Below are 23,170 nucleotides of genomic sequence, written 5' to 3'. Positions count from 1 at the left end.
AAACACCGTATTTTTTTTCTTCAGCAGTTCGGGAAGCAGATCTCCCGAGTTCCAGCTCAAGTAAAAGTTACCCCTCCGCCACATTTCTTCCGTTTGCTAAGGAAATTTTAATGAGATGAGGGTTCATTCTCTCCAGTTTCTGTCTCTGAGGCAGCATCGTCTCCCATTTTCCTCGTGCATAAGGGCCATTATCATTCCGTGTCAACCCGCTGACAGCGAAACGCTGCGACTGCTGTCAAGCAAGCAGCATGCCACTTACTCTGCCGAACAGGTCCCTCTTTGCCTAGTCAAACAGAGCTGGCACGACAGTAAAGCTTGACCCAAGGAACAGCATCAAATCAGCATCCAGGAATGTAAAATCAAACATTAAACTTACAAGAAAATCCATATTCATTCTGGGTTCTCTGTTCAGTTGAAATAGGATAAATGAAACCTTAAAAAGAAAGAAATTAAACAAAAATGGGAACAAAATCAAATTAATGAGGAGAACAAAAAAGGGAAGCATGAAAAATGGTTTAATTAAAAAAAGAAGGAAAAGAAACTGATGGCACTTTAAAATTCTGATACGGCACAGAATTATGATTTTGCATCCCCTGTCTCCTCCAGAGCCTTACTAAGAATTAATAAGCAGGCAGATTGAATTTCTAAGCCAAAATCGGTCTCGAGTCACTAACTTTGGAGTGCTTAAAGTCTTTCTTTTATTGAGCATAAACTCTAATGGATCTAATTTATTTCAGACATCAAGGGTCATTAGCATATGGAAAGTCTTTTTTCCCTATCCCTGCCATATGCTTTAATTCCCAGGACATGTTCGGTGAGGCTCTAAACAGTTTTTTTTTATTTAATTATAGGCGCTTGCTGTTGATCTAATAGAGCTAAAAGAGACCTGTTGTCACTGGTCAGAGGTTAAATACCCATTCGCCGAGCAGAGCCCATGCACAAAGCCCTCTCTCTCTGTTTCCCTGGAATTATTTTATCCTGTCTTTAATACATGTTCAATAGGAATTCCTCAGGGAGCAAAGAATTTGTCAGCAAACGGGAAACTGAGTGGCTTTTCTTCGAAATTACTGCAAAATCAATAAGGCCTCTGGGGTCATAACATTATTTATTTGAAATCTTTGCAAGCACCGTATATCGACAAAATCATAACACAATTTACAGCTGTATTTCAGAACGGATAAATAAGAGGGATTGTTTCCTTTGTCTTTTCTTTCTGCAGCTCCTACAGCACAGCACACTGGAGTGCTTATTTCCACACGAGTCCTGCGAACTCGCTAAGCACCTCCCAGCTGCTTCCCATCCACACGGGAAACGAGCGGAAAGCTCCGAGTCCCATCCTGCTGGAAAGGTAAATGACAAATCCAATGCAAGCAGGGGGAGTCGCCGTCAGGGACGGGATTAGAGTTGGTGTGAGACAGAAGGTACCTCTCCTCCATCACCTTTCCTTCAGTGCTTTTGAAGGGAATTTCATCCCCCCCACCTCGGATAGCACAGTGAGGAGCTCACACAGCCACGGACTCCCTGCAGGTGAAACGAAACTGGAAAATGCACTCTTGCCGCATGCCTAATGCACAGGACCACATTACGGGCACGCCGGAGTAATAATCCCCAGCTCCCAGAAATGCTGAGTTTGGGTGCTCGGCATCTGTTGTGCTTCACAGAGCTCTTCCTGCTCGGCTGCACTGCTTGCTAATGAAGATATAGTCATCCCAACTGCAGGTACAGACATACCTCCCCCTGAAGTTTCCAGACATTAACTATTGCATAAATGCTGCCTTCACTGAAACACCAGAGCAAGAAAAGCTGCTTTTTCCTGATGATGTTTTTCCTGAGGCACCATGGGACAGACTATATTGTCTGTAATACCTATTTAAAACTTTATTCCGCAGCAATGATTCCAGACTTACAATTGCTTTTAGAAATACTATGTTCTTACATTCATTTATTTGGTTCTTTGAGGCAAGTTCACCTATGTGTACTCTCAACACACATACTCAATCTTTCGTAATAACTGCTTCCTACTTCTACTAGCGTACTCCAGGTATTGGCCATAAAAAGTCAGGCAAGCAACTTCTGCGGGCTCGAGTGAACTCTCTGCAAGTCTGGGCATGTATTTACAGTCCCCTCGTTACTCCCCAATTAGTCCCCAGATGAATGCTGAGGCCCATATTTAGTCAACCTAAATTTCAGCTATAGCCTTATGCCCAATATTTCCTTTGGCATGATGCCTTTGGAGACCAAGAGGCACTCAGCAGGAAATACGAGGCACAAGGACAAGGTGGTATTTAGGCCGGCTGTATCTCCGGATTCCTTTTTGCCACGTACTCAAATCCACTGGGAAAGCTGAGGATGTCTCCCTGTACTTCATGTGCCCCAGCATGTTCTCGGGGGAGCCGGCGCGGGGCAGCACGTGTCCCCCGGCTCTCCATCGCTCACGGAACTCAAGCTCACCCGCACAGAGCCGGAAAGACTATTCCTTTCTCCATACGTCCTATTTTGGCTGGCAAGTTTTGCGTTCAAGGTTCTGCATTGTTCCTGCCGTGTCTGAAGTGATCCAGCAACTGCCGCTCAACGGGCACAAAGGGCTGGATTAGCCGTGATATTATTGAAAACATTCTCTCCTCCCAGGAAAATGGAAATCCAAATTCAAGTCTTCTCAGCAAAGTAAACAAGCGTGGTCCTCAAATACTCTAGAAGAAATTTACCTCACTGCAGCCTCCTCACAGACCCTCTTCGGCACAAATACCTATTTGCGTCTTACAAGTTTGGCCAGATTCTCTTCGCGATAACTTCAGAGAGCATCCTTGCAGCTACGTAAGGGTGACACCAGTTTCTTGAACAGAAATGTTTTGTGCACGTATTCAAAGGCACGTCTATTAAAACAGGAGGAAGAGGTGAGCATTTGCTTCCATTAGCCTCACAAACCAACATGCTTAGTACAGTGAGCTTGATTTTATTCTCCTGTGTGTGCTGCAAACTGAACCAGGCACCCAACTCCAGCCAACTGCTTCCATGCCAACATAGCCCGGCTTGCACAAGTGTCTGTAAGGACACATTTTCAGCCTGAAAAACACGTCTTTTTTACATAGAAGGAAGGCATGGCCGAGGCGGAAGGGTTAAGGGCTGTCAAGTGAGTTTGAGTCATGGGCGTGCCACTTTTTAGCTGAGGAACAAGTCACAGCTGAACAACCTGGCTGCAGATGGATAGGTGGCCACTCGTGCTGGATGTAAAGTCCTTGTTGAGGTGACAGCACCACACAAGCTAGGCTCCGGTGGTCATACAACCCTGTTTGCTCACAGTATGTGGGCGGGCTCCCCTGGCTGAAGCGAGCAGAGACCTTACCTTGGGTTGACTTTCAGCATCCCAGCAAGCTGGCAACCCCAGCCGTCTGCTGGTTAAACGCCAGCTCCATTTGCGCTTGCAAATTAAGCACATTTGTCAGAGATCACTCAAACATGGCAACTACAGACGCCTTCTGCCATCTGGGCAGGACTTCTTAGAATAAAACTACTTTTAAACAATCCTTTGCCATGAAAGTGCTGTTCCAAAAGGGAGTGGGCATTGCAGTGGCAGTTGGTTAGGGGAACGCTTCCAGCCACGAGCTGGTGGTGGTGGCTGGGCAGGAGGTAAGGTTATTGCCACGCTCCCAGCACAAGAGCACAGGTATTGCTTTAGAAAGTTGGCTTTCACACTGGTCCTTCTGACTACGCCTTCAAACAATGAGAAAGGACATTTTCATCAGATAACGATGCAAACCTGCTGGGATTAGTAACTGAAATAATGAAGAATGACTTCCCTTCTCTCTTCAAAGGAACTGCAGTGAAAAGAGATCTTTTTCTTGTGGGTTTTTTTTTTTTTTTTTTTTCTCTCCTTGTATCAACAGCGCTGCTTGGCAAGTACCTGAGGGACTTCTACCAGGATCATCAAAATTTTTAACGAGGGTGAATTTAGAAAGGTGCTGGTGGGTTTGACTCTGGGAAGGCTGCTGAGGCTGCTGACTCACACTCAGAGCAGCTGGTTTCACAGTGAGCTACTTGCTTTGAGAAAAGTAATTTAAGCTTCTTCCTACAGCTTGTTGGGAAATGTACATTTTCAAAGGGGCTTTTGATGTTTTGTTGTGTAACTTACTGCTGGATGAGTAAAATAGTAATAATCATACTTTACACTCGCATAGTCCCTTCTGTTCGAGGCTCTCAGAGGCTTACAAAAGCAGATATTTTCCTCTTACTTTTGCTTACAAAAGCAAAATTTTCCTCATTTTACAAGTACCCCACCCTATGTCATACCTGGAGAATCAGTCAGAGGCTTGGGTTAACACACAGAAACTGCACCACTGTAATTGCATGGTAAATGCATTCATCAAAAAGCCTTTAATTAAGTTGATGTTTCTCCGTCCATTCTACTTTATATTCCACTTTAGGCTCGTAAATACATTTTTTTGTCCCCGCTGAAGTGCTTCTATTGAGTGTTAAAGGTGGGCTTTTTTTAACTAAAGTAATTACACTGGCACAAATCCTTTGTACAAATGCAGATGTATCATTATAAAGGTGCATTACGTAGGCATTGCCTATTCTTTTTCTATAAAGCATGTGAAGGGCAATTTCAGCACCTCCTTGATAATGATGTTACACACTTGGAAAAGTGAGGAAGGGTGAATATGCCAGATTGTACTGGAAAGATAAACCAGTCCAACACTAGTATATAGCAAAGGCTTCAGCAGGCTTTTTATCAATCTAGTTTAACTGCATTCCAGCATCAGTTGCAATTGCACTGATTTGGGGAATTATGTCCATTTTAGCTGAACAGACTTCGAATCTCATTTAATTAGTTTGGTGCAGTCAGTGAAGGCAGATGATCCTCAAACACTGGAAGTCCAGCCTGAGCATTCTGGTCCCACATGCCTTGCTCTGACCTTCTGGAAACACATTTGTGCCAGAGACCACAGCGGACTCAACGGCGGGTCTCGGGCTGAATGGCCTTCAGCGTATCCGCATGTGTGGGATCACCTGCCTCCGGGGGTTCGCTTTGACAAGCAGGCTGACCCTTTTTACAGTGTGAATTCACCTGCCGCAGTCTTCCTTGGGGGGAGCAGATAAACCTTCTGCCAAGCTGGGGAAAAATGAAGCATTTGGGAATGGAAGAATCTCAGACCTATGAAAGATAATTGTGCAGAGATTATGGCACTGACTCCCTCAAGACTGAAATTGAAACAGTGTCGCCAAATAGTCACTGAAACAACTTTTCTAAGCTCTCTTTTTTTTCTGCTGGGGAAGAATCTACCCCTCAGCATATCCATGGGCATACATACACACTACATGGTGCTCAGACTGGGGACTCCCCTGAAATCCTGTGTTTGATTCTACCTAGAATATAGGGCCCTGGGAATATAGTGCCTTGGCCTTCGAACTGGCATATTTTAAAGACAACTTTTATTCCTGTGGTATAAAACACTAGGTCACAGCTTCGTGCAGAGGGAACTTTGTAACTGGCTCCCCTTTTTGGTCCTTAATAGATTTTGCTAGCTTTCTAGTCATGCTGAATTTGTATTAATGGATATCAATTTTAGAGTGAATTGATCAGATTATGAAGATATTTTACTCTGTTGCTTGCAGAAAATAAAACATTCACATAAAAGGGAAAGAAAAATTCCCAGTTTACCATTTCTATTTTCCCCAGCTACCTTCTCTCTTCCCAGCAAGTAACTAGGTAAGATGGTGGAGTAGCTGACGAGGATCTTTCTGGGCACTTATTTACCAGGGCTTATACAGTTTGGGTCATATTTACAAAAATATTTACCATATTTCTGCAAAGATATTGCTTTATATCATCAGATGCTAAAGTCACAGTCAATGATACATATTTTGCGATTGTATCAAGGTCAGTGAGGGTTGGAGACATGCACTTTCATTTAATAAAGTGAAGATCGCATAAAGCACACCGTAACTGCTTGTTTCTTTAACGCATCATATTTTAATCTGGCACCACTTGCTTCTAATCTATAAATGCTCTTTACCCTCTGTGTAGCGGTTTCAAAAGGAGCTAAGGTCACGTAATTCTGTGGCCCTTTTGAAAGCCTGGCCACATGACGTGCCTCAATAACATCCTGTAGCAGTGAACTCAACAGGTTGAGCTTAATATATTGTAACAGCGCTTTTCCCCCTTTTGGCTCCAAAGTCAATGCCCTTCAATTGCCTGTGAGAAAAGAGGAGGGCACGCATTCAACTGCTGCTTTTCTTTCTCTACTTTGATGGTTTTATCCAGTGTAGCGACACTGAAGTAGGAATAAGCTCTTGCTGGCAACAGGCTCTGAACCACAGAGCTGTGATGGACAGATGAACGGAGACTAATTCTCATGCGTAGATGCCTGAAATTTGAAGGTAGTTCTTAAATGATTTAAAGTAGATATTTGGTGACATGGGAGCGTACTAGAACAACCTTTTGTTTCTCTGTGACACATACACGCATCAGATGAGTTCCAGTATTTAATAACTCAAAGCCAGCAAGCTGGTCATTTTCCCCATATCATACTTAATTACCACGACGAGGTTTTGTTTTAGCATTAATTCAGTACCTTCCTCTTTCCTCAGCTCCAGTGGCTCAGAATTTTCTTTAAAATTTGGGGGTTTGGCTGAAATTTTCTATAATCAGTCTCGGTCTCAGAAATTATCCTGAAAATTTTGAGACAAATTGGGTTAAGAACCTTTTTTTTTTTTCATTTCATTTGTTTTTTTCATTTCATTTGGTTTTGTTGATTTTTGAGTTCAATGGATCTCAATAGGTAAAAAACAAGTATCTACTGCTGTTTCCAAATGCCAGGTTCTAGAAACTCAGCTTCTCTTCCTTTTCCTGTAAAATACCATTCTCAGTTCAAAGTCAGCCCGATTTCAGATTTTGTAAAACACTGCACTCCTTGGAAAAGACACCCAGCAATTCTGAATTCTGAGTTCTATTATAAAGAGACATTTCCGAGACAAAGAAAGGCCCGTGCCCCTGCAGGGCTTGCAGTGCTGTGACCATAGCAGTGACCTAGCATTACTAGTCCTGTTTCCATCTCACACCTCCTTTTGCCTTACCCAGTTTACTCCTCAGCGGTGCCACAGCCATCACCAGCTTGCTGAATTTCTTCATTATTTTTAAAGCAAATTCTAGCTGATAAATACAGTGTGCAAAGGCTCAAAACTTTCAAAAGAGACTTTCAAGAGCTTTCAAAATGTTAATTTAGATGCATCGCAATGTTATAGGTTTCCATCTAGTCCCTATGATGGATAAGCAGTCACACATTCTCACGTCAGGAGAAGGGAGACTTAAATTGACATCCCAGAGTTCTTAATTGCTCCGTGCAGGTCACACCATCCGGACGGAGACTGTGACTGCACGAGCTTCCAGTAATTCCTTTTCTACAAGGGGACAGAGTTCAGGGTACAAGTGCAACCTTAAAGTAAACCCCGTATTCTGGCTGTTCAGTGTTAAGGCTTCACGTTCACTTGAACAGGATGCTAATGCAGATTTACCACAGGAGAAACATTAACAATAATCTTTGAATTGTAATTGCTGTTAATCGTTTCTCTCCCCTGCTATTTCCCAGGAACTCTAGCATATAAACAAGAAGATGTGATATCTTATACCTTATTTGTGGTGGTTAAAAATAAGAAAAACCCCAACAAACAAAGTCCCTGGAGCTGCAAAAAATCCTCAGACAGAATGTGCCCAGCTTCTTCCTGTATTTGCTGTTCTAAAGTAAGACCTTCATGTCTGCAGTAATGATGCTGAAGGTCAGATATGATATCAGGCATCCCAGAGATAATGCACAGTAATTTATTTTCCTTCTAAAGGACTAATTATTGGCATGTTCAGGGTGGGCTAATAAACAGGGAGCCTGAGGTTTTGTGACTGATTATTTACTTGGGTATTATCTCAGATCTTTTCTGAGCGGGTAGGTTAAATGGGGAGTCTCTCTCGTTCTGTCCTTGAGCAGGAGTTTATGATATTCTATAATTAAGACTGCAACTATGTTTTCATTTTAAATTAGATTCCTGACATTTTGTTAACATTGTTAGAAAGGTCTTCCCTGAGTTTAAACATGCATGTCATCTATATGCGGGTGGGGGAAGATGGAAGAGTAGGATAACTTGTTGCTAAAATTTGATGTCGATTAGAATAGGCAATTTTGACATTATGCAATCTTTTACAGTTAAGGACTTTGACCTTTTGGGTAAATCTTATGTCAGTCTTTAGTATCTTAGAAGCACACAACCTCAACATTGGGTTTGTTATGCATGTTTGACAGGAAAAGTAAACACATGTCTGGCATGGCAATTTGCTGGATTGTGTATTTGCAAATTCCACGTTTGCAATGACTGAACGTTAAATAGATTTCCCGGGGTTCGCTTTGTTTTGCAATTGTAGCGGGACAAGAGCACACAGGCCACAGGGAGAGCTGAAAGAGGGGACACATGGCAAACAGCTGGATGAAGGAAGGGACAGCTGGAAGAGGATCTAAAAGAGGGGACTGAAACCGTTAGGACTGCTGGAAAAAAGGCTCATGGAAAGCATGAGTTATCCACATGGACGTTCAGGGACATGTATTGAGATCTCTGCAGGTCCGTAAGCTCACAGGCAAGGTAACTTGTATTCCCTGGTTTAAAACCTCCCAGAGGCTCCAGAATCAGTTGATCAACTCAACGTTCATTTAGAATCATAGAATCATAGAATCAGTGAGGTTGGAAGGGACCTTTAAGATCATCAAGTCCAACCATTAACCTACCCTGATAAAAACACCACCACTCCTAAACCATGTCCCTAAGCACCTCATCTACCCTTTTCTTAAACACCTCCAGGGATGGTGAATCCACCACCTCTCTGGGCAGCTTATTCCAATGTTTAATAACCCTTTCAGTGAAAAAATGCTTCCTAACATCTAATCTAAACCTGCCCTGACATAACTTGAACCCATTTCCTCTTGTCCTATCACTTGTCGCCAGGGAGAAGAGGTCAGCTCCCATCTCTCTAAAACCTCCTTTCAGGTAGTTGTAGAGGGTGATAAGGTCTCCCCTCAGCCTCCTCTTCTCCAGGCTAAACAACCCCAGATCCCTCAGTCGTTCCTCATAAGGTTTGTCCTCCAGACCCTTCACCAGCTTTGTAGCCCTTCTCTGGACACGCTCCAACACCGCAATGTCCTTCTTGTAGTGAGGGGCCCAAAACTGAACACAGTACTCGAGGTGAGGCCTCACCAGTGCCGAGTACAGGGGGATGATCACTTCCCTAGTCCGGCTCACCACACTATTCCTGATGCAGGCCAGGATGGTGTTGGCCTTCTTGGCTGCCTGGGCACACTGCTGGCTCATGCTCAGCCGGTTGTCCACCAACACCCCCAGGTCCTTTTCTGCCAGGCAGCTTTCGAGCCACTCCGCCCCCAGTCTGTAGCGCTGCATGGGGTTGTTGTGACCCAAGTGCAGGACCCGACACTTGGCCTTGTTGAACCTCATACCATTGGCCTCAGCCCATCTATCCAGCCTGTCCAGATCCCTCTGCAGAGCCAATCTACCCTCAAGCAGATCAACACGCCCCCCCAGTTTAGTGTCGTCTGCGAACTTACTGAGGGAGCACTCGATCCCCTCATCCAGATCGTTGATAAAGATATTAAAGAGAACGGGCCCCAGCACCAAACTATAGAAACTCCCTTCCCCAGCGTGAGTTTTCGTTTAAGGATGCTGCCAATGTTTTTGTTAGTCCTTTATGTAGAACACAGATACAGAAATACAGAGAGCTGAGTTTGACTCCTGATCCGGTCACTGACTCCCTGATGAACCTTGGGCTGCTCACGTAACCTTGCCCTGCCTGACACCCTGCCAGGGCAGCAAAAATCATGAAACATACCCACCTTTGTACACGGTAAGGAAAATAGAAACACTCGTTTTTGTCACTGTATAGTTGTTTTTTTTTCCCAGGATTACGTTAATGTATCAGTTAGACTTTATTATAAGCTTGCCTTGTTCTTTCGTATGAGTAACTTTTTTCTTTTTTTTTTTTTTAATGTGCAGAGGAACAAGGGAAAAATAAAAGAAAGACTCAAGGGAATTAAGAAGAATTAAAATTATAGATGGACAAGGCTGGGGTTTTTCTCCTCTCTGCATGGCTGTAATATTTTTGAATTAGTCGAGATTTTTCAAAACAGCCAAGAGATCTTAGCACACTTGCCTTTCATTAAAATTAATGTGGAGGTGGCTCTTTCTGAACTGACTGGGGCAAGACAGAGCGATTTCAGTGTCCTGCGTTCTCCTTGTGGCTCTGCCCTTCTGTTTTGTCTCAACGCTTTTATCTGCTTCGAGCAGTATGTTTTCTAGGCAAGCGCTCTCACTCGGCGGTTGCAGGGGGCCCACCGGTGTGGACACTTCTCAGCTGGGGATTTCTCATGTCGCTACAATAAAAATAAAGATGAACCGTAACTCTGAGATGTGTGTATAAACTCCCTTGGCTGCTACACCATTACGTAGTAGCCGGTTAGAAAACGGCAGAACACATCTCTTCACTCATATCAAATAACAGTATTACAGAAAACTTCTTCTAGGAAAAGCTGAGACACGTTCTTCGAATGAATGAACCACCCCCGCAAGGGCTCGGTGAAGCAGGCCAGGTGGCTATATCGCTATACTGACAGACTGAACGTATTAGAAGTTCTCTCTTGACCCACATGTTCTTAATAAAAGGTTTTATTTCATTCCTCTGCACACACGGGCTTCTGTTGCATTCTCCCTTGAGAGAGTTTTGCTTACCTCCTGGAGGCTGGAAAACATTCCCCTGCTCTTTGCACACTAATCTGCTCTGGAGGACCAGAGGTTCTCATCAAACTGCTCTGCCCTGTAATTCTTCCCTGAATGCCGGCTTTCAAAACAAGCCAAAAAGGGAAACGACTGCATCAGAGGTTCTGGCATGTTACATTAAACAAGCACGGCATGCGCAGAATATATATGTTTTGGGAAGAAAGAGATTTTAGCACCAGGTTAGCCTTGTTTTCTACTCCAGATCTGTGTATATGACAGCCGCACGTGACAACTCATGTAATAAGCCTTCAACATAACCACGCAACACAGCTAACTCCCTTCATAGCTTGTCCACCTCTTCCTGATTACCAGCAGTATTTTACCCATAATGCAAAGCAGAATTTGGCCCACCAGGGACTTTTAGCATCTGTTTGGTACCGCACACATGATGTCACAGTCCTTCCAGACTGGGCCCAGCAAAACACTTCCCCCTGAACGTTGCTTTAAACATATTTGGGATGTAGTGAAGGGAACTGCTTGTGCTGAAGTTTGCAGCAGCAGCAGAGTGCTTTGCTTTCTCAGTCCCCACACAGAACGCCCACAAAAGTCATTAGGCGGGATGAGAGGAGGGCTAATTGCAGCGTTTCGGTTTATAGAGATCCCCTGTGAGACGCGGTGCGTGCCTTTAAAAGTGTTGTTCCTTGCACTGAAGTATTTACCACAGTACTCGTACTTCAAATGGGAAATAATGCAACTAAGGAGGCAATAATGCAACTAGTGTGGGTGGTAACCAGTCAATTCTTCTTACACCTACAGCATATTTTTTTTTGTTCCGGAAGATCATATTAATGCTATTACGGGAATTATGAAATTGTTATAATGGGACCCGCTAGGCAATATTGTGCATTTGGAAACTTAAAATAGCAATGACCATCCTAAATTTTCACTACAGCTTCTTTTCTTCTTCAGTTCAGCCTGCTGTCTCTCTGCAGGCTCTCTAGTTTAATGACTGTTCGTCCTTTCGTGCTAACAGAAAAATACTAACTACTGGATAAGGGAGTGTATGTGTGTACTAGCAAGATCATTAGTCTGAATAAATGTGACAGCAGAGTTGCACGAGCAAAGCCGCAGTTAGTGGCAAGCACAAACTACAGCTTTGGGTGTAAAATACTATAATTACAAGGGATGGAGAAAGCTCCCCGGTTTTTATCCCCGCAGAAATCGATAGTGGTGCAGACTGCTGCTCTTTGCTGAAGCAGGGGCAGTCTGATGAAAGAGCTTATTGATTTATCCAGCTGATGCTACTGTAGTGAATAATAGACTGGAAGAGAAAGGGCTTGTAAATTAGACTCATTCAATCCAACATTTTCCAGGATATCTTTATGTACAGCTATACAGAGATATATATTTACAAGTGAGTTTTTGTCAAAGCAACAGCCTACTGACTTTCTGGTAAGAGAGTCTGTCTACTAATTCTTTGACCTCAACTACCCCCATGGTGCTGAAGTCAACCTTCAAGCTCTCAAGAAAGACTGACACTAAGGAGGAAGCACCAGGGCACCTAGGACCAGGATTTGGCTACGGTGCAGGTAAGCAGCCAGCCAATGTATCTCCCGGAGGGCTACAGCCACAGAGAGAAGGTGGCCGCGTCTCCTTCCACGTCACCTGTGCCATGCCAGACCCACTGGCATGAAGGCATTGGAAAAGTCTGCTGTGAATCCACGGGTCCCCAGGCTAGGAGAAATGTCAGTTCCAGGCCAGTCCCAACCTGCCTCAAATAACGTTGCAAGAGGCATGGTGTTTTAGGAATTAAAGGAGTCCTGTGTTTCTTCCTAGCTCAGCAGGCAGATTTGCTATGAATCTAGGTCCACACGTGCAAAAATGTAAGTGTTCAGATTGGCTTTAAACTGAGAAGGAGAAATAAAGAAAAAGAGAGAGAGAGGGAGAGGGAGAACAGCAGGCACACTGCCACCAAGCACAGCAAATCAATCTTCTCAGCAGTGATGGATCAGGGAGCAGGACTGTAAGTTTTACAGGTATATGAAACCCCACGAGTATAAAGACACCATTAAAACACTGCCATTAAATTCCAACACTGAAGGATGATCACAGCCCCTGGAGCCAAGCAGGTCAATATGTGACTGTATATTTTTCATTACCATTTTTATATACATACATATGAAGCAGAATAGGATTCACAACAGCCTCCCCCTCTCTCCCGCTGAAGACCTCTGCTTTATACTCGGCATCCACTTCCACAAATAAAATGCAATATACCATCAACAGATAAATGAGATCCCCACAGGGCTTTTATTCTACCATACCATTATATCTACTTTTCCACAAGATTTCTGCTTAAATGCCTCTCTTTATGCACATACACAAAGATGACATACACCTGCCTAAATATAATCTGATAGCGAAGAGCTCTTCTGTATGGAGATACGTACCTTTTCTTCCCAATTTACCATAATGACTTATTCACACTGCTGGAGCTAGGGGTACGTTAGCTTCCCCACTATAAAAGTCATCAAGATGTTATACAGCAAGACATTGGCTGGATTTTTTTTTTCTATCTTTAGAAAGGAAAAAGAGAGGAGCCCTAAATCCCACATATCTGGCTTTCCCATATAAACAAATGTTTTGAGGAATTACAGCTTTATAGGCTACTGACATCGACTAATAGTTTTTAATGTCACGAAAACGTTTGTGTGAGCCACTCTGAAGAAGCCTTTTTTGTAAATTTGGGAAACCTCAGAGCAAATAGCCACGCTTTGCCATAGGGTAGCTCAGAGATCGCTGCCAGCACAGTAGCCACCTATACGGCACTTATTTAAGAAGCAGACCTGTGTATTAGCTAGTAGTGTCACTTTTCTGTCGTCACGACTACTTCAGTCAAAAGTGACCTGCCTCAGAGAAAAAACATTATAGACTCCTTTTTCATAAGAACTCAAAGCATGTTATGATCTGGACACCTAGATACCAGACAGTTACAGCCACAGTTCTTCGGACAACGAAGAGCTGAGGCTTGACAGAGAAGTACTGCAGATACACAGGATGAAGGAACAGGAGAGAAGTGTATGTGAGAATTTTGGCTCAGGCTATTGTGCTAACGAAATGTGAAAGGAAATTTCAATGCATTAGCAGAACAGAGAAGACCTCATTTTTGAGAAGGGATGGGGTGCAGAGAAGATTAATTGTCAGCATATGTCAGAATCACCCTAAAAGCCTACTTTTCTTTACTTCTCCCTCTTATTAGTCACAAAGGCAGGACCATGGCATGAACAGGTACAGGCAGAGCAGACTTCAGCGCTAGCACTGATCTTCATGAGGCTGCAGCACGCTGATAACTATATATGAAGTTTGCATAGGCACCGCATAGATACAGGGTACCTCTTTCTACTACAGGGCACCCCAGATTCAAAAAGGGGCATAACTATTATATGTAGAAACACATACAGCCATCATACTTGACTGTAAGAAGCCACAAGCTGATCTGCTTTGCCAAGTTTATTCTTTTGAAAATGCTGGCTTTGCCTTAAACTCTCTAGTTTTCATTTGCACTGCCGTAAGAGTCACTGCCCAGTTTCCCTGGACAGACGCTGAGCCAGTATTAAAGAGAAGGGCTGTTTGGTGAGGACAGCTGGGGGGAGAGGGCTCTGTTATGAGACTTCCTAATTCTTCACCGCTCAACTTTATAAACTTCAGACAGCATTACGTTAATCTTCAGGGAAGAAGAGTTGCGCGTCCAGTCTGGTGAGAACTGGATTAACCCATTTCTCCATCCTACACACGATTCTGTGACTTTAGGTCATTGATGCTGATCTGTAGTTATTACAGGGTTTTGTATGGACATGTACATCCCAGACCCCAGAGGCATCACAGCAGCACTCACCCTGCATGCAGAGCCCGTCGGTGCAGTTCTTGGACTGCAGCACCAGTCCCTCGCAGTCCTTCCCCCCATTCTTCGGCGCCGGGGCCGTGCACTCCCTTCGGCGCCAGTGAGTGCACTCTGTGCCGCAGGTGGACCACTTGCTCCAGGACGTCCACTTGCCGTCCACTGAGATAAGAAAAGGACATGACTTGTTAGGGCGTACATAAAAGTGAGACCAAGCGAGAGTGATGCATGCCTTGGCACAAGCCAGCCTGCAAGTCCTGGCCGTTCCCAGCACGGCAGAAGGATCGTCAGTCTGCTCTCCTTAAAGTCCTATTTCTGGCCTGTAAATGCACATTCACTCTCCCTTTTCTCTCTCTCTGTCCCATTCCCATTTCTGCTCTCTTCTTCCCTTTTTATAAACTTGTCAGCAGTTTATCTGTGCTCAAACTCTACAAGAAAATGAACAACAAATCAGGAAACTGTCTTTTGTTTTGGCATTTTTTAACAGAGTTTAAAATTGAACTTGGACAGAAATTAGATTATTCTTTAATAGGAAGACATTTAATGTTAAATATTTTCTATTAGAAGAAATACCTAGAGGCATTGATCTATTTCACACGAGCAGAATTAGGAACGTGTCTAGTGCCTTTCAAAATCCCAGAGATGATTTTCAAAAACACTAAATCAAACACCCCCAGAACAAACTATGAAATTGTTCCAGTGACACAGCCTGAGCCAGGAGTCTGTCACTTGGAATAGTGACCAGAGACGAGATTTCAGCTGTTAAAGTTCCATCCACCGCGAAGACCCGGAGCTGGATGGCCAAGCTTCACAAGCTGAAGACAACCCTACTGCCTTTGATTTGAGTGGGACTGCAGAGGTAGGAAAGTACTGGACAATAGGACACATGGCAGAACTTTTGTCACAGAAAAGCCAACTACCTTCCATGTCCTGAAACAATTTTGTATTTTTCAGAAGTTTACATTTAAATATCTTTTAAAGGCATGCATACACTTCTCTTTCCAGTATAAACATCTTTGTATTTGAAGTCAGGTAAACACATGCCTCAAATTTAACATCCACACCCCAGATGCTCCACTTGCTGCGACAGCTGGACATATTTACATCACGGTTGCTTTCTGTGTTCAAATTCCAGTCCTTTTCCAGTGCTTTCAACCTTCATCTCCTACAATTCGAAGCTCTGAATGTCCCCCAAATCCCCTGAATTACCAGGTCTGAGACAACGGTGAAAGCTGTGTGCAAAAGTGGGTCTGAATCCTCTGCTGCTTGATACTATTTTATCTACTTACATAACATAATTTCATATTCATTCACCGAAATGTTGGATTTATTAATAAAGAGAAGGAGGCTTTTGTAACTAATAGTCTACTCCTGAAATGACTAGTGACAGACCAAGTATTTATCTCGGGCTGTATACTGCTCATACTGAACCTGGACACAGAGTGGTGCAAGCTATTTTCTGAACGCTCTGGCCCTCGCAGAAGGCACCACCGTTGAGTGGGGCAGGATTGGTGCAGGTCCTCGTACGCTTCTGAAAGCCTCTCCCGCATCGGCTGTTACACACTGACCACTCAGTCCAAGTAGACCAGCCTCCGTTCACTGAAAAGCAAGAGAGAAAGAGTATGATCACGTAAGCAAGCCATCCTGGTCAGCCCAAAGACGCCTCTGGCTCTGTGTCACGCTGCCTCCAACAGCAGTCGCAAGTGACGGCCGGGAAGAGCACGAGACGCAACACTGAACAGATGCAAACCCACGTCTCCAACGTACCGAATGCCAGAAGTCATTGTACAAGCCGAAGAAATGCTGACGCTGAATGGAAAACACCGTTTGACGGCTATTCTGGCTGGCAGGTGACCTGCCTTCTCCTGAAAACCGAGCTGACCCAGCGCTAAGCACCTGGTGGCGTGTGTACGGCCAGAATCCCTGCGGGATCAGAGAGTACCGGCAGCTCTGCCAGCCAGAAGCCTTTGCTCTGAAAGCAGCACCGTCTTCCAAAGGGAGGTAACCTGCACTCCAGGGCATTCTCAGATGTACCGAACATCTATGCGTGCTGTGAGACTCCCGTGCTTTGACTAGGAATTGATCGTTTTCCTTCCCTTTCGTTCCAGAAGGTGATTTCAGCGTGCCAGGGCAACTTCATTCACCTCTCTGTGGACACAGCTGGTGTGTATGAATGTCCCAGCACTTCCATAACAGATATTTAAGCTGCTCGGAGTGAACTCTCACTAAATGCATTTTTATTTTTGGACTTTGGGAAGAAATTTATCTTTGTGAAGATATTTATGTTGACCTCAGTTTCTGGGATAGATGGACGGATGAATAAGGAGCTGTGCTGCTCTATTTAATAATGTCGTCACCAGGGTATGGTTAACATACTAACTGCTCAGATTCCCCAACCCCCAAATGTTTGTGACACAACCCTTAAGCAGCAAAACCCATAAAAATGGCTGGTCCCCTCCATACATGTCTCTTGACTGCACTGTTGAAAAAACCGCTGTATATGTATGAGGAAGAGTTGCAGTATGCCTACATCTTTATGTTTCTGCATTCATCACAGTTACAAAACAGTGCTCTTGCACGGTCCATCCCTCAATATAACAAACACTGCTAATCAACTCAATTCAGTCGGTTTTCTATAAAAACTGAACTAAAAGGCCCCCATTGTAACTTCAGAGAAGCAACTGCTTACAATTAAATCTAACTGCTACCCTGAATATGAAATGAATATTAGGGATAATGATAGGGATTTTTTTCCTACTTGTCTATCCTATAATTAAGCTGATTGTAAGGAACACCAGGACAGTCAGCTGGCACGTTGTCAGAGCAGGTTTTGTTCTGGTGGATACCCCCGCCTGGGATGCATCAGGGCAGTAACGTTACAGGGGCAAAGGCTCGGACTGGTGCAGCAGAGCTGCAGCGCAACACGGCCTGGAGAAGACCCCAGGAGGGCATCTCATCCAGCCCCTCCCCAGCCAAAGCATGGCCAACCTCAGTATTAGATCAGGGCTGTGGATGCAGACACAGAATAATGTTATCCCATGCTTTGTAATCCCAATGTTTATTTTTAATTGAGGTTGTGTGCCTATGAACTGCAGCCCCAGAGTGCTTTGCTGCTTGCCCTGATATCAGAGTATGTTTCGGTAGTAGACACCAAAAATAAGCTTATTTAAAGAGATGGAAGAAGCTGGATGATTCTGCTGAGCTCTGACACTCTTAGCAGTATCTGGAAGCATGAACTACCTTTTGGTTTTACTCTTACTTCTGAAAACTGTCACTAACAACCTGAAATGCGTTGGTAGAATCAATGCCTTGGACACTCCTCCTGGAGGAAGTGCCCTCCATGGCTCCTCACTGCCTCCAGTTGGTGCGTGTTGTGGCAAGGGGAGCAACCTCCTTCTCTGCAGCGAGGAAGCCGTCTGTTTGGGTAGGTGCCATTGTCTGTCACCGATAATACAAGCCATCAGACCTGTACTTCTGAGTATTTTCGATAATGAATGCTGACTGCAGTCCCTGCATATGGCTGCAAGTCAACGGGCAGCACAGGTGGCCCCACCTGGACACTGACAGCAGTAAGAGTTGCATACGGGCGTTTTGCATCCCCCTCCCGCCCCACCACTCACTTTGAGTGCACGTCCACCCACATGCGGCAGGACAACGCATCACTTACCATAGACGATCACAGTCGCCGTGGTGCTTTTCCTTTTGGCCACAATGTTTTTGGCGACACAAGTATAATTGGCCGTGTCAGAAAGCCGGGCTTGCTTGATGATCAGGTTGTGATCGATGGTGATGTAAAAATTTCTGTCTTCCACGGGATCGATCACCTCTTCGTTCTTCAGCCACTCCACCTGGGGGTTTCAAAGGGCCAGAGGAGAGGCGGTGGGTCAGCAGCAGGTCACACCACAAGGATTGTGATTACATTGCTCATCCCAGAAAGTGCTAGCAGTCAAGGCACACCACAAAGGACTCACCTGATGCACACTGCCAACTGAAATAAAACACCACGGCAGAAACACGAGAGAACACCCTTCACGCCTACCCTTTCCTTCGGGTCCCATTCCCTCCCACCCGCCTTGCCTTGAAAATCTCAATGCACTTTCAAAGGCTGCCAGCAATCCAACAGCGAAAAATAGCTGATCTACGCTTTCAGGGTCTGAGGCAAGGCATAAGGAAGGGGTGATACCTTAGGAATGTATCCACAAACAGAAAACTCCCTTACAACATCCAAAACCCTAAACCAGCAGAAATCTCACCCATTCTTTATCTATCTTGTCTAATTAGGCAGTTAAAAATACAGTAACCTTGTATGTACCTGCCCTGGGTCTAACACAACGAGGCCCTATACCGGAATAGGTCACACTAACAAATTACAAACATGCTGATGTTTTTAAGTATACATGCACTCACACGTACATTCATGCCATTGTTTTGCTGCAATCAGGATTAAACAAAATAGCGACAGTTAACAACGAAATAGGGAATCACAAAGCACATCAGTGCTTATTTTTCCCTTTTCTTTATGTAAGCTATATTTTATTTTAATAAAGCGTAATTTCCTTGGTTACACAGAAAAATATTTTCGTATGTGATTTTTAATCTAGACAATGTTCTCTTTATTGCTTTCCTAAAGAAACACCCTATTATATCCCAGCTGACTGCTGTGAGCCACCCGAATATAATTTGGCTGCAAACCTAGTAGCTTGTTTTCATTTGAACCGAGCGTGCTGTGAAGGACAGGACTGGGGCCCTGGATGGATCAAAGCCGGGCCTTCATGTCACTGGATCACTTGAGCTTGTGCCCAGGACTTAATTAAAGGAAGGAAAACATAAACACAATCAACCTGTCGGACCCATGAGGTGCTAACTGCCAAGACCTCAGTTTTCCAAAGAAATTCGACGAAGTGCCCAAGCATCGACATACCCCAAAACCAACAGAGAACCTGCTCCCCCGCTGAGACAGCCGTACAGAGTGTCCCAAACCACGGGGAGAAAACCAACGGCCTCTCCCAGTGTTAAACACAGAAGGCTCAATTCATCCCCAGAGGGAGCTGGTCCAACGCTGCAAGGCCAGCACTGGTGGATGTGGGCTTGGATTCAAGCTGCCTACCACCCGCTCCCCATCTTTAGCCCTACTTTAAGTGGCTCCAGCTCCCCTAGCCCAGTTTGGGTGGATGTACATCAGGTGTGAGCGGCTTCCAAAATTGTACCCCTTCCCACATGTAAAGCTAAGGACGACTTGGCTCAAATCCTCCTCTCCCACAGCAGATCACTGCAGTATGTGGTAGCCCCACAGCTGTCCGTATTTTATAGCTTAAAACTGGTGGTGCAAAAAAGAGCTGTGGAAATGGACATGTGTGTCTGTGAGGAACAGGGGAGGAAGAAAAAAAGACATAAAACTTCAGAGGCTGTTTCTGTCACTACAGCGTTCATGTTTTACCACGGAAGATACAAGCTTTTAGTTGATAACCTGGTTTTCCTTGCCAGGATGACTAAAACTGTTCTTCTTCCTTTCTTGAATTCTTATAGGTACCGTGTATAATCAAGACAGACAGATTCTTGTTCAGTCAATGACGATATTCAGCTCCTTCCTGACCCGCAGGTCAAGTCTGCATGCATCCCAGACTAAAACAAGTCAGGAGCCTACCTCTCCTCAAGGGACAGGCTGCCACTTAACCCCTGCCTCTCACACAAACAAAACATCTTTCTTGGGTTTTAATATCATTGTTTATTTCTGGGACGGAGCACAGACCTGTGTCAGGACTCTAAGAGATGCTACACACGCTGCCACAGCTGTGTAGCTCCTTCAAATCCACCTGTACTTTTCCTGCGCTCTGCACATTAAGGACATCAGGACCTCAGCGAGGACAGGACTACGGTCATCCCATGGTCTACGGATCAGTCCAAAATGTTTCTGGTGTGCCCATCCAAGCACATACACTAGCAGCCCTCAGCACTGTGCATGGCTCCATGCTCAAGCATGCAGTTCTCTTTTTCCAGTACTCTGCAACACTTTCTCTCTCTCCACAAAAACACACACACATACATATTCAGTCTGGGTCTCAGCTGATTAGACGAAATGAAAGCTATGAGCATTAAATTCCCTTTCATCCCCGCAAAAACATTGAAGATGATATTTAAACAGGAGTTGCCAATATCAGAAAAAAAGATACTCTGTATAATCCAGTATACTGCCTCTGGCTCTTCACCAAATCTCTTAGGAAAAAGATCCTTTTCACCTAATGGCTCGGAGAATTTTCTAACAATAAAACATTAAGTCTGCAGAAAAACAGGATGCCTTTTTTTCCGAAAAATCTGTTTTGCCAGTATGTTGGTACTGGGTGTGCACGACTAAATCCCATCTCTCTTACAAGATACCTCTTTAACATATCTAATTCAGTCATCTTCTGGCATCCAGGTTTTTATGATGTCACGAGCGTGTTCATGTAGCAAACAATAACATCACCAATTCCGAAGGGAGGAACTGACGGATGATTTGACAAGAGACAGGAGTTCATTTCATATACATTTTAGCCATCAGTACAGCAACACAAACAAAAGCACACCCCTCCAGCGGATGTGTTTTCTCCCTCAGTCCTCGTGGAAATGATAACTAATTAAACACACTGCAACATGTAAAAGAGACTTCTCTTGGTACTTATTTTCAGTTACTGATGGCTTCATTTTTTCCACTGCGGGTGACAGCAGTGCTCAGCACCTCCAAACCTCAGATTTGTTTTTTTGAGGTAACCAGAATAGATGGGAGCAGGGGTGTTCTGTCACATAAGTAGGAAGAGAACAGGTGTCAAATACAAAAGAGAAGAGAACAAAGCGGAACAAGACAGTGTGATTTATGAATGACAAGTATGCAAACTGTTATTACAGAAGTTAAAAGCAACGATCTCTTTTGATGCCATGTCATTCCCCAAGGTGCAGCCCCCTTGCTGAAGTAGGCTGTTAATCCAGTCAATGCAGAAACTTATCCTGAATTTAATTCCGCTGCCTGAATAATGGTGACTGGTGCCCTGGGGAAAACACGGTGCTCACAACAAGGCTGGCAGATGAGACACAAGACATCTATGTGCCAGAGACCTGCACCCCTCTGGCGAGAGGACAGAGGGACAGCAGGATACCCAATGGGTATTTCAAAGTGCACAAGCTGCCTTTCTTCAGGGTCATGCCCTCATGGCTCCATTTTTCAACTCTCTGGAGAGATGTTTCTAGAGTAGATGTTTGGGTTTGTGTACTTACTGAGGATGTGTATTTATTGGCTATAGTCACAATGATTCTTAAACAGGCACCTGATCTATCTATTCAATTAAATCAGGTACTTCCCTCCAACTGTTATCAATAAATGTATATGGATGGTTGCGCACATACTGAGAAAAAGCCTGAGCATCAGTTTTTCCTTATGATAACAGAAATCATTTAACTGGCAACAATACTGCCATGAAGGATGGGGTAAGTGTGCCCTTGTGGAGATGACAGTTATGGAAAATTACAACAACATGTAAATGTTTTTTCTTACATACCAGCTCCCTGGAACAAAGCAGGAATGAAAAGCCCATTTCTTTTTTTAGTTTTCTACTCAAGAAGGTATTTTTGTTATACGTTGTATATACGTTTGCAAACTGACTAGCAAGAGAAGGTCCTTCTGTAAAGGTGAGAACACAGTGAATGAAATCCTGACTGACAGCGACTGCAGATGCTGAGAAGGTGGAGTACACCCAAAGTCAGCCAGTTTTTCATTAGAGCTCCTTAGTCCTCTGGATGTAATTTGCAGAGAGCAGTGAGGCACGCGGCTCCTGCCAGCCGTGCTGGATCTACACGTCCAGTGCTGCTAACACACTGGCCAGCCTGCCACCAGACTGAGCCATCCCCACGACCGGCTGAGGAAGTGCATGATCCGAGGCGGCTGGAATTCAGAGCAACGTACCTTTTAGCATCTTTTCTGTCATCCTGCTCCCCAGTGAGAGACAGATGTGTTGTCTCTAATTATTCGCTGATTAGTATCGGGAGATACATTAACATAATTGGCACATTTGTTCTAATTAACAGAGGGAACCTGCCACATGCCACCCAACATGAAAAGCGAGACCATCAGCAAGAACAGAAAACCCGCAATCACTGCCCCGGCTGTACCTCCGAGCTGCAGCCAGAGCTGTGCTGCTGCAGGACGTGTCCAGCAGCAAGCCTGAAATAAGGCAGCACACGCGGAGACCGAGACTTGCAAAGCCAGGCTGGGCTTCTGTGCAGACTGAATGAACACAGGGAACATAAATCACACAAGCGATTACATATGCAGGAAAACCTATTACGGAAGCTAATTGCTGACACAAATTTAGCCATACCAAGTTACTAGCACTACTAGACACTTAACTCTCTTGGCACACTCGCGTATGCGTGACTGTTTTAGAAATTGGTAGAGCAGAAGCACATCTGCCCCCAAAGAAACCCAAGAATGGAAAAGGGATACGAGCTCATCTAGATCCTCCCCTCTTGATCATACGAGTC

At 44.4% G+C, this 23,170-nt stretch overlaps 1 protein-coding gene across 2 annotated transcripts in view; it reads right to left on the bottom strand.

The window, feature by feature from the left end:
• UNC5C (unc-5 netrin receptor C) overlaps positions 1–23,170 on the bottom strand; it is a gene marked incomplete at both ends in the record, with an annotated part of 259,193 nt that overhangs the window by 27,840 nt on the left and 208,183 nt on the right. The window contains 4 exons of one of the 2 annotated variants that reach the window (XM_082482034.1): positions 377–433; positions 14,657–14,821; positions 16,091–16,258; positions 18,327–18,507. In XM_082482034.1, the coding sequence (XP_082338160.1) occupies positions 377–433; positions 14,657–14,821; positions 16,091–16,258; positions 18,327–18,507 (571 nt within the window). The remainder of the gene's footprint in view (positions 1–376; positions 434–14,656; positions 14,822–16,090; positions 16,259–18,326; positions 18,508–23,170) is intronic. The other variant, XM_082482035.1, reaches the window with a different exon arrangement.

The sequence above is a fragment of the Vanellus vanellus genome (assembly GCF_965231255.1).
Source record: "Vanellus vanellus genome assembly, chromosome: 4".
Lineage (NCBI taxonomy): Eukaryota > Metazoa > Chordata > Aves > Charadriiformes > Charadriidae > Vanellus > Vanellus vanellus.
Note: the sequence above shows the minus strand (reverse complement) of the source record. Positions and strands in the feature narration are given on the sequence as shown.